The 11,878-nt window shown below is 51.3% G+C and overlaps 1 protein-coding gene across 3 annotated transcripts in view; it reads left to right on the top strand.

Annotated features, from left to right (window-relative positions):
- The first annotated feature begins 5,787 nt into the window (after positions 1–5,787).
- Positions 5,788–11,878, top strand: part of KCNB1 (potassium voltage-gated channel subfamily B member 1) — a 110,650-nt gene continuing 104,559 nt past the window's right edge. The window contains exons 1-2 of one of the 3 annotated variants that reach the window (XM_005502680.3): positions 5,788–5,916; positions 7,997–8,661. In XM_005502680.3, coding sequence (XP_005502737.2) covers positions 8,095–8,661 — 567 coding nt within the window. In that variant the 5' untranslated portion in view covers positions 5,788–5,916; positions 7,997–8,094. The other 2 variants (XM_065031777.1, XM_065031778.1) reach the window with 2 other exon arrangements.

The raw sequence follows: 11,878 nt of genomic DNA, 5'->3' as shown, positions 1-11,878 counted from the left end.
TCACTGGAATCAGAGCTCTCCCCTCCCCAAGGAGCCAGCCCCACTGGAGGTGCAAGCCACCCAGCCCTTCCTGCAGGACCTGCCCCAGGGGAGCCAGACACCTTGATACTAGGAATAACATTAAATAGTTGCTTGAAATTGCATTTTATCCCTCCTCGCGTCACTTTGCAGCCATTGGCATGAGGCCTTCTGACCCCAAAGCAGTTCCAGCTGTTGCTGAATGGCACAAAGGAGGAGAGAAGGAAGAATGTGTTTACTCAAGGCTCAGGGCGACTGAGATCAGGGAATGGCCCTGAAGGGCTGGATTCATGCCAGGTTTTCAAATCCTGCCTATTTTCTGCCGATTCCTCATAAAAGATGAGCCACAAAAAGCTTCAGCTGTTGGGTACCACTGTCAGCCTTATTGTCACTGAAACATGCAGCTCCTCTAAAAGCTTCTGCCAGGGAAACGCGTCCGCCACTGACTGCAATAGCAGGGACAGGGCAAACAACCTTGGTTGGAATCACTAAAGGATATCTCTTAAAATTTAAAGTACATTTAGCTGCTCATTCATCCCTCACCACACGCAGCTTTTGGCAGGTTGCTTTAATCCTTCTCAGCCTCCATTTCCTCCATCTGAAAGGGGATGTTGTGGTACTTTCCTCCCAGGAACCACCTGAAATTGCTCTCTGACTGCAGAATCCTTTTAGGACCCACATATGCGAGAAGAGAGCAATTCTTACTCTTATTATTCTGAGAAAACTCGCCAAGCTTCAGGCCATTCAAGTGATGGCATTTCTCCAGGATTAGACCTCGAAGTAGATTTTATCTGCTGGCTGAGATGTGTGTTTGCTTTGCCTCTCAGGCTGAGCTCTCAGCCTGTGTTTATTAAAGAGGAGCTGGGCAAGAGAAACCAGGGATGGAAATCGAGTGGCTATGGGGCAGAAGCGAACCCTAGCAGGAGTGCGCTTCAGGTCAGCTACCTGTTGTCACCTCCACACATTAAGGAACCACATTTCCAAGCTCAAGTGGAAGTTGTTTAGGGAGGGAGCCTGACTTCTTGTCTCCTGCTCCAAGGGTGCTGTGAGGAGCCGCGTCCTGGAGTGTCCTGCAGAGACCCAGCTCCTTTGCCAGATCACAAGGAATTACTGGAGAGAGTCCAGTGGAGGGACACAAAGATATGAGCGGTCTGCAGCATCTTTCTTATGAGGAATGGCTGAGAGAGCTGGGGCTGTTTAGCCTGGAGAAGAAAAGCTGAGGGGGGATGTTATTTATGCTGATAAATATCTCAAGGGTGGGTGTCAGGAGGACAGGACCAGACTCTTCATTGGTGCCCAATGACAGGATGAGTGGCAACAGGCACAGACTGAAGCACAGGAGGTTCCATTTGAATATGAGGAGAAACTTCCTTGAGGCTGACAGAGCCTGGACCAGGTTGCCCAGGGAGGTTGTGGAGTCTCCTCTGGAGACATTCAAACCCACCTGGACACCTTCCTGTGCAATCTGCTCTGGTGACCCTGCGTTAGCTGGTGGGTTGGACTGGATGATCTCCGGAGGCCCTTCCAACCCCAGCCACTCTGATTCAGTGGACCTGGCTCTCCCAGAAGTCTGCCCAGTCTGCCTGCGGTCAGCGTGGGGCGGGTGTGCCACAGACCCTGAAGGCTGTCAGTGGCCGTTTGCAGTCCCCAGCAGCTGGTGGAAAGCAGCCTGCACGGCTGGGCGCTTGGTCAGCCCTGCAGAGAGGTCACATCTCCAGCGCTGCGGAGACTGGCCCCAGCGGCTCTGCTGCCCAACTGGCTGAGGCCGAGGTGACCAACACCAGCCTCCAGCCCTTCTGCGGCTGATAAACCTGCAGCTGCTGAATAACACAGCAAGTCCCACTGCTTTACAGAGCTCGGTGCTTAAAGCTGAATGTTAGATAACGTATTATAGGTGGATGTTTTCACAGGTGCCAGCCCTGTGAAATGGCACAAGCTGAGAGGATGAAATGTCCCCCTGGACCCTTCATAGCGTGTAGGGCTGGTGGGATCCTGCTGCCACTGGTCCCTCCTGGGTGGGACAGGGACCTGGGGCCATAAGGATTTACCCTATGGTGTTGATAGGTAGGAGAAAATTAGTTTGTCAGGTCATTTTGCAAATTTCCTAGCAGGTGGGTGACAGGGACAAATTGACCCATTGGGGCTTTTTATTCCTCAACCATCAGAAAATTTTGTTTTTCCTTGCTGAAGCAATTGGTCTCAAACTCGATGTGAATAGGACAGATGGCCAGGAGGTGATGTTTGACAGACTTGGCCACCTTAGGGAACAGGCTGGAGCTTCTGCAGCTTTCAGCCGGTCCCCCAGACTCACCCACATCAAGACGAGAGGAAATTGATGGAGCCAGCCGTGGGAAGCAAAGCCATGGAGCGTGTGCTTGTGGTCAGCAAGTGCAGAGAGGAAACTTAATAGACGCGAGGGAGGAAATGCACATCCCGGGAAAGGCAGAAAGCTGGAGCCAAGGGCGATGGTTCCGAGTGCGCTTTGTGGGAACCTGAACCAGAAGCTTCTCTGACAACCTGCCGTCTTCCTGAAGGTCAAAGGAGCCCAAAGGCTGACTGAGCTCCAGGAGTTTGCAGAGCGGTGCCAGGCCAGTGGGACGCAGCTCTGGTCTGTCCCTCCTCGGGAAGCAGGAGGAAGGGAAACCTCCTGCAACGGGGGCACTTCAGGCACTCCTGGCACTTCAAAATGCATCTTAAAAGTTTAGGTAAGAAGAAAAATTCAGCTTTTTACAGCAAAGGTACCCATGTAGCTACTATCCTCCCAAACACGAGAGAGGGCTGCCCTCACCTGTATTTTCCATAGCTGAGAGAGTATTCAGAGACCTTGCTGCTGCCCATGGGGCTCTCTGGTCCCTGCTGAGACCGCTCTGTTCTTTCTCCCTCCACCTCCTGCTATTGCAGATGTCCAGTGCAGCAGCTCAGCCCTCCCAGATGCTTTGGTGTTTCTCTGAGGCCCCAGAGAGCAGGGCAGGGGTCAGGGGCTGCTTTCTGGACCAACGAGCTGCTGTGGAGTTATAAATTCACATGAACGGTCTGGGGAAGGCTTGCTTTACCATGGTGAGAGAAGGAGCTGGTGGAGGGCAAAAGTGAATGGTGGAGCATGCTGGGGGGACAGGTGGGGGGCAGGAAATTCGTGGCCACCAAGGCTTCCCCCGCCCACGGAACCTGCTCCCCGTGGCACCGTGGGTGGCAGCTGCAGCTGAACTCCTCCTAAAGGGGCTTTCACTGGGGAGAATGTGGTGATGGAGCCCAGCTGCTGCTGACGCTGCCACCCGAGATCTGCCTGGGTTTTCAAGGAAAGCCTTGTCTCTTTAAGGTTCATTTTTGGACTGTATTTCACTGTCTGTGTCCAGCATTTTTCCCTGGTGTTCCAGTATTTCCATGCTCCTGGGCTCTTGGTAGCTGAAACCACTCCACACTACAGATCTCAGTTCTTTTTGCACTTTTCGACACTTGTTACAGACCTCTGCCAAGAAAGCTGGGGTTTTTTTCCCATTTAAGGGAAAGAATTTTGGAGTATAAAAGAAAATCTCCATTGTACCTAAAGTGTTTCTAGGCTGGAAAGAAAATCCCTGGAAACTGAGGGAATCCTTAAAGGGACATAATACGAAACACTCTGTAACAGAGACAGTTTATTGTGTGTGACCAGATTTCCTGCTCACAAGTACAAGGCCCTTGGGCTGCAAGAACAATACAAGTTATTGTTACATCTATAGCTCATTTTAGAATGCGAAACCCAGCACCCCCTCGGCATCAGGAACCAGCCAAAATTCCCTGGGCCACCAAAGCCGCTGTGTCCATCGCTGCTGGAAACCCATTGTTTCACATACCATTGCTGTGATGGGGCTGAGCGCCTGTTTACAGATGAAGAGCCTCCCTTTTCTCACAGTCCTTTGTTTTTCTGTGACCAATAAAATGATATAGATGAGCCTCCCTTCTTACTTCGCAGGATGGACAGGAAGATGCCAGACTGTTGTATAAGTGTGGGTGTTTGTGAAGATGTGATACTTTTCCATATGCAGGCAGAGGAGTCACTGCAGATCAGCAGAGGGATATTTACATGTTTAGGTTCAGCCTATTTCCCTGTCATGTTGTTGCACAGCAAACATGGTCTTCCAGACCTTTTCTGCCTGGCAGGTGAGATCCAACGTATATACCACTGACTGTAAGCTCAGGAGAAAACATATTTGCCCTACTCTGCACATTTCCTTCACAGTACTTGTGGTTTAAGGTGTTTCCTTGTCAACAACTACTGTAACACCTGGAAAAGAACACGGTTTGCCACGGACTGCATTCAAGAACTCACCTGGTTCCATAGGCTGTGGAAATAACAAACCATATATTAAGTTTGCAGAAGCTCAGGGTACAAAAATATCAATTGAAAGGAATATCCAAACCAAGAATGGGTTAGATAACCTTGGCGAAGAGCAAGCAGGCTGCACATTTCTGCATCCTCAGGGCTGCACTGCCCCTTGCTGACAAACTCTCCATGACGGGACAAGCAATGCTGCAGGCAACAGGCACCCTGGGGTTGGAAACGTCCTCTCCTCTGCCCACACCCCGGCAGGGCAGCTGGAGGGTCCAACCTGGACAGGGCTCCCTCTCACAGCTTCACCTGAGAGTCCAGTACGATTCTTCAGCATTGGCACGAAGGCGTGTGGCAGGGTGAGCGCACAGCAGCGGAGGAGCCTGTGCTTCCATGCTGTTTCCCACTCCACAGCTGGTTCTCTGGCCTCTCGGCAGAGCATGTGAATTACATTGGCAGGGTAGGAAGAGTGATGCAGGAAGATACAAATAAACCTGAGCTGCCTTTCTCCCAGTGACTTAGCTGCATGGAATCTGATGCATCTCCCTGCATTAGGCTGCTTGTCGTTTTCCCTCCCAGCACCCTGTTCCCTCGGCAGAGCAGCATTTGTCACAGGGGAGATAATGTGCCCTGGATGCCAGTGCTAACAAATAAATTGCTCTCCTACAGCACCTGCCAGCTGGAAGTTTCAAAGCACTTTGTGATCATTAACAGATTTAGCTTCCTAGCCCCGGTCAGGGATTCTCATCTCTGCTGTAAGAGGAGTGAAATAGGATCTGGAGGTGAAATGATAAGAGAGTATGAAGAGAACTGAAGTGCTCTGGATGGTGTTTGTATGTTTTCACAAGGTAGGGGGAACTACTTCGGTGGGGGGGCACTGCACTGGGACTAAGCTGGTCAGCAGGTTTTATTCCTAATCCTTCCCTTCACCTCCCCCTGCTGATCTTCCTTTTCTATATCTTAATTTCCTCATCTACAAAAGGAAGGCAGTGACCCACTTCTCCTTCTAAGAAATTTTGAAATATGCAAATTATATATAATTGTAGGAGGAACTGGAGAAAAAAAATACAACCAACCAAACACTTTTTAGGATTTCAGAATGCTGTTTCTAACGAAGATGTGGACATTCAAACATCAAATATAATAGCATAACATTGACATTGTGCACACTGGGCAATGGGAGCCAGGTGTGGGCTGGAAGAGAAGCATAGGAAATGGGGAAAAGCAAGACTAAGAGTCTTCTTCTGTAGTGAATCACATAAAATCAGACACCAGGCTCATATTTTAGAAACCTAGTAGTAGGAGCTGTCACTATAGTCCAAGAGCCATGGCCAATCAATGCACGAGGAGAAAAGGCTAACGAGCACTGCTGTGTGCCTCTGGTAGGTCAGCCTAAGCAGGTGAACTGCATTAAGTGATGATAATGTAGCCATTAAATGGTGCTAATGGAGCTCCAGATTTCTGGTGAGGTCCATTTCCCCTGCTGGGAGTGAAGGAGGAAGGCAGGAAGGACAGAATGGCAGAGGAATAGTTGGAATGCTGTGCTATTGTCTGGAAAATCACCCTTTTCTTCATTTTTGCTGTGTTTTCAGGTTAGTAAATGTTCCCTTAATTGTATTTGTAGTCCTAACTAGCAGTGGAAACCCACTACTATTCTTCCTGTTTCTGCAAATATTCACAACCATCCTGAGAACAGGCTCTTTTATTTGATAAGGGGCTGCTGGAGTGAGGACAAGGGTCCTGTTCGCTCCTTGCAGACAGGATGATGTGCAGCCTTACCGAGTCAGCAGGTTCTGGCTCAGTAAGCAGGCCCTGGAAAGCAATAGGGCCCTGCTGGGCTCTATCAGTGCTCTCTGCTCATCTTTTTCCTTTCAGCGCCAATTCTTGCTCCTGTTTTAGTGAGTGAAACTACTGGGAGCTGGAGGACGGTGGAAATAGACCCGTCTTCCTGAGGAGGGGTGCCGCGGCTCTCCCCTCAGTGCCACGTCTGTTCTATGCGTCGCCCCCACTGTAAAGCAGCCCTGGGGCGGTGGGGCCCGGCCAGGAAAGCGTTAACCTTCCCTGCAATGCTGAATCCCAGCTCACGGTGGAGCTGCCTTCCTCTCTTCCACCCCCAACTTCCAATTCACTCCAAACAACTCCGGGACAGAATTGCAGGGAAAAGCTGGAGGTTCAGACTAGACTTGTTGATCTCTGTTCCCAGGCAGCAGAAGGAAGTACCGGAGCTTTCCTTTGTGTCTGCACGGAGACAGAGCTGGGGAGGGGGCGGGGGCAGATGCGGCTCCGGCGTTGACAGTAGGCAGGAGTGAAGAGCCGCAGCCGAGGGAAGGCCTTGGGAAGCTTCCTGCCGAGGGATCCGATTTACCTCGTTTCCCTTCCCCCTCCCCCGAGCTCCGTGGACAGCCGGGAGCGCGGCCGCCATCCCTCCGCCCTGAGGCTGCCCGCGGGGGGATGCGAGAGGGGCCGCCGCTGCTGCCCGCCCCGCCGCAGGATGTAGCTGCCCTCGGCCCCGCACAGCCCCGCACCCCCTCGCTGGGAGCCCGCAGGAGGAGGTAGGTGCGGGTCGGGTTCGGGCCGAGGGAGGGGAGCCGTTCCCCGTGCGTGGCGGCGGCGGCAGAGGAGCAGCCCCGGCGGCGGTCTGGAGGCAGCGGTGCATTTCGTTTTGGGGACTGGGAGGACCTGGATCGGCGGGGGAGAGGGGCCGAGACCCCAGAGCAGTGCCGGCTGGTCATGGAGGAGCCGTTTCTTTCTGCGGCGGGGTTTCTCTTCGTGCCATCTTGTGTAAGCAACAGTGCTCAGGGCTGTCATAGCCACTCGGCTTGCAAGGAAGCTCAGGGTTTTACCTTATTCCGATTTTCCCTGATTTCCCTGTGGTGCAGAGGTTGGTGTGGGGTGTGTGGGGAGGCGTCCCTGGGCAGCCCGGAAAGGTGGAGTGCGTCGTTAGAGTGGCTGGAAATACCCCGTTTCTCGGCTCCCAGCTCTTTCCTCGGGGAAATTTGCAAGGCTGGAGTTATAAAAAGCCTCTGCGTCTCCTTTCCGTCTCTATGGCTGGGCAGGGCGGGGGGCATCGCCGAGTCCGAGGAGAGGGGTTGCCCTGGGCGAATCGCGGGGGGTACCCGGGATTTGGAGTCCGCGGTCCGGCAGGGCCCTTGTGCGGGCGGGAGCGGCGGCGGAGCCGGGCGGCAGTAGCGGGGCCCAAGTGCTCGGGAGACGGCGGTGGCGGGGCCGGTCCGCTCCGGGTCGGCCAGTGCGGGATGGGGGACAATGTGCCAGCGCACCCCTGGCTAGCAGCCCGGCGGCTTTGGGGGCGCATCGCTGAGTGGTGCTCGGGGGAGCTCTGGGCCCTCCCCTATCAGTCGGTAGCTCCCAGCGTTTTGCTAGCGGAGGCTCCCGGGGCCGTACTCAGCCTCCACAGCTTCCCCGGACGGGGTGTGCGAGCGACCCTCCCGGGCAGAGGCGGGGAGGGGGGGTACAGCCGGCCGCCGCCCGGGGGAGCTCGGCGGCAGCGCCCGGGCCGACACGTGGGAGCGGGCGGCCTTCAGCACCGCGGACAGCGCCCGCGCGGCGCGGTTCAGCACCGTGGGGCGGACAGCGCCGCCGCCCCCTGAGCGGATTAGCGGCTCAGGCCGCGCCGAGCCGGCGGGCGCGACCCATGGTTGTTGTGTCTTGCAGCTCTGGGGCATGGAGGGGAAGGAGAGGTGAGGAGAGCCGGCCCCCAGCACCCTGCCCCACGCCGCACCTTGGAGCATCCAGCCTGAGGGGAACCAGCGATGCCTCTGGGGATGAATAAGCATGGATCTCGCTCTACTACCTCTTTGCCTCCGGACCCCACAGAGATCGTCAGGAGCAAGGCCTGCTCCCGAAGGGTCAAGCTTAACGTGGGGGGGCTGGCCCACGAGGTTCTTTGGCGGACCTTGGACAGGTTGCCACGGACCAGGCTGGGTAAGCTCAGAGACTGCAACACACACGACTCCCTCATGGAGATCTGTGATGACTACAACCTGGAAGAGAACGAGTACTTCTTCGACAGGCATCCTGGGGCATTCACCTCAATCTTGAACTTCTACCGTACTGGCAAACTGCACATGATGGAGGAAATGTGCGCCTTGTCCTTCAGTCAGGAGCTGGACTACTGGGGGGTTGATGAGATCTACCTAGAGTCTTGCTGCCAGGCCCGCTACCACCAGAAGAAGGAGCAGATGAATGAGGAGCTGAAGAGAGAAGCCGAGACACTGAGGGAAAGGGAAGGGGAGGAATTTGATAACACTTGCTGTGCTGAGAAAAGGAAAAAGCTCTGGGATCTCCTGGAGAAGCCCAACTCCTCTGTAGCGGCCAAGGTAAGATCTCCACATTTCTTCTTAAGTCTTGTGTGTATTGACTCATGACTATGCTTGCTTTAGCATCTGGGCACTTGTGGATGGGTGGATTCTGTGAGTGAAGGGGAGAAAGGCCTCCCAGACGCAAACAAGATTTGATGTTTCCTTTTTGGGTAGTGTGGAAGGGATCTGGTTTGAGCTTTCCTGGGGCAGTCAGGGCTGCTCAGTGTGGGAGAAGCTCCACTGACCCCTGGCTCAGCATACACTGATTGTGGTTGAAGGTTAGTAGACTTGTTATACAGTGGCCTGTCTTGGTGCATTTTGTAATAAGTGGTTTTTTGGGCCTCAAACATGTGGGTCTCCTACTGCTTGACCAAACTGGCTTTTAAGAACTGGAAATCTACTTGAACTCTTAGACCTGGGTCCAGTCAGGAAATAATGCCTTCCTTTCTAGGCCTTAATTTAAAATTCTCTGGTGAAATAAATCTTCTAGTCACCTGTATCATGCACTCCCAGACTGAGTCTACTAAACCCAGCATTTTAATTTCATCCCTTACCTGCCTCTGACCTATTTTATGTCTTCTGTGCAATATTGCTGCAGCTGTCTCTGTCAATAATTGAAGTGCTGCTCACTATGAAGTTGATGCCAGTGCAGCGGTCAATTTGAAGGTGTTTAGAAGATAAGATCCATGTTAGGAGAAACCAACATCAGAGTTGGCTCTGATAACTTAGCTGTCTCATGTTAGTCACATTCTTTAGTGAGGAAAATATCTGCGAACACAATGATTCAGTAACCATGGGGACAAAAGTGAAGGGGGAGAGGTTGAAAACTGTGGGATGAATAATTGAAAAGCTTGAGAGACTGAGCAGTAGGGACCCAAACTTGAATTTTCTGTGTATCAGTGTTCTCACAGTATGGCAGAGGACTGAGCTACCTCTTGAATGTCACCTCCCTGTTGTATGTACATTTGTGAGTGAAAACCTTGGCTCCATCCCATAGGAAGTCTGGCTTTGGGCTGCTTATGAAAACAGATGACTTATTCACCTCTTCTCTCTTATCAAAATGTTGCACGTTATGAACGAAGGGCATGTACAAAAGCTTGGGGAAGAGATTTTACTAAGTGTGGAACTAAATGGCTCATCCTGGCCATGGAATGGAGAGGCATGATCAGTTGCTGAACTGATTATCACTTTTTTTTTTTTTTAAACACAAACAGAGCCCCAGAATGTCTTTCTCTCCAATGGCGTAGATGACACTGTGCTGAATGCATTAGTCATTTATAAGGTTCTTTTGGCACAGTCCTGGAATCCTGAAACACAGGCCCTGGGCTTTGCTGTCCATGGCACTGACTCAAGATCCATTAGAGACTGTTCATGATTTATTGTGTATGAGCAGGGGTCATTCTTGCCAAATAAGTGTCTTTTGTGATTTATAAATGAAATACACTCTAGCTTCATTTTCTGAGAAAATTCTCAGAGTAAGTACCTTCGGCATTGCAGGCACTGGATTAATTGAGAGTGAATGGTAATGCATTATTATCCTTCCCATTTAAAGCTACTGTTCTTTAACTTTGGTGCTGTAATGAAAATGGTGCTGCATGTTCTCAGAACTCGGATATTCCAGCAATTCCCAAATGCAGATTTCTACTTATTTGGAGTGCCAAGGAAAGTGGGCATGATGAACAATTAGCTTACCAGGCAGGGACAGAAGAGCTGCTAAGCCTCTTCTTTATCCGATTTGCTCCCTGCTGGTGGATAGCTTTTCTCTCATGCCAGAGTATGCCCTTTGCTTTGATCACCTTCATGAGAATTCATTCCACATATTGAATAGGCTGGACCTGGTCTTCAACTCCTGATGGAAGGATGTGGGGAGAGAGACTTGGCAGCCTGACCTGTTATCTGACCCGACCAGCTGTGCCCAGGCTCTGCTTCAGGCTGCAGTTTGTAAAAGGGAGGCTCTGCTGGCTCCTGGCCAGCTTTCCTCAGCTGTCTGTGGGCGAAGCACTTGTGCCGAGGCCACCGGCCTCCAGAACTTTGGTCACCTTTCCTAGAGCCAGGCTCCAGCTGCTTTGCCCGGTCTGAGAGCTCAAACTCTTCCTGTAGAAAGGGAGCAAAGTAAATGACACTGAGGTTTAATGACCATCACTGAAAAACCTAAAGTCACTGTTGGGAATATCTGTACTTCTTTTTTCCTTTAGACTTGTGACACTCAATGCAAAGCTTTCTTTCCACTTAAATATAACAAATACAGGTTCTGCTTATGTTCTCTAAGTCTAGAAAATGACTACAAATGCAGTACTGGGACCAGTTAAATACCGAGATGGAGTTGTTTTCTGTTTGTGTGTGTTTTGCTTTTTTAAAGAATTGTATATGATGCATTTCAGGGTGGCAGACACTCAAATAGGAGAAGCATCCCCCCAGACCTTAATTTTTGTTGCTCTTTTATCCACTGGGGGTTCACCCGTATCTTTTGACTAATCTGTCTGGCTTTTAAGACATTGCTTGCCATGAGGTGGTTAGTTTATTTACATGCAATGCCTCACCCTGTCTGTGGTTGGAAAGAACACTCTTTTAGATGTTTAACTCTTTGAGAGTCTCCAGATTTCTGTGCTGAGGCATCAGACAGCTGTTGAAGCCCCAGGCTTGCTGCCTTGTTACCCTCTAGTGCTGGCAGGGGGGGTTTGATCCTTTCCTATGATGCTGCAGCAACCGAAGCAGCTGTCCTGTGTAAGGTGTTGTGGGGCAGAACTCCAGCCCTTTCCCACGGTCAGACTGTGCAACAGGCCCTGGAGCATTTCACCCACCAGTCCCTTTACCTGGGAGGCACTTGCTGTGCTGAGCTCCATTGTGCTCACCTTCCTGACGGGAAAACTCCCGTGCACAGAAATCGAGCACTGAGGGACTCTGCTACCTAATAAAATATTGTCAGCAGGCAGTTACTTAATGAAACTCTTCATTTCTATCTAGTCTTACAGAATGGTTTAAATGAGCAGTTTCTCCTACTTCCTGTGGCTCTATTTGCCTCTATATCCCTGCAAAATACTCACTGCAGTCTTTGTGGATGCTTTGTCTTCTTCCTGCAATCACTGTCTTTGCATGTTCCTACTTATTTTCATCATTCTCCTAGTCTCCCATAATAGTTTGGTGCATTTTTGTTGTATTCTAAATAGCATTCTTCCTGTACTTTGATATACTCATGACATGTATTTTTAACTATAGAGGACTTTCTGGTGCTTGC

The sequence above is a fragment of the Columba livia genome, chromosome 16, assembly GCF_036013475.1.
Source record: "Columba livia isolate bColLiv1 breed racing homer chromosome 16, bColLiv1.pat.W.v2, whole genome shotgun sequence".
NCBI lineage: Eukaryota > Metazoa > Chordata > Aves > Columbiformes > Columbidae > Columba > Columba livia.
This window is presented reverse-complemented; position numbering and strand designations above follow the sequence as displayed.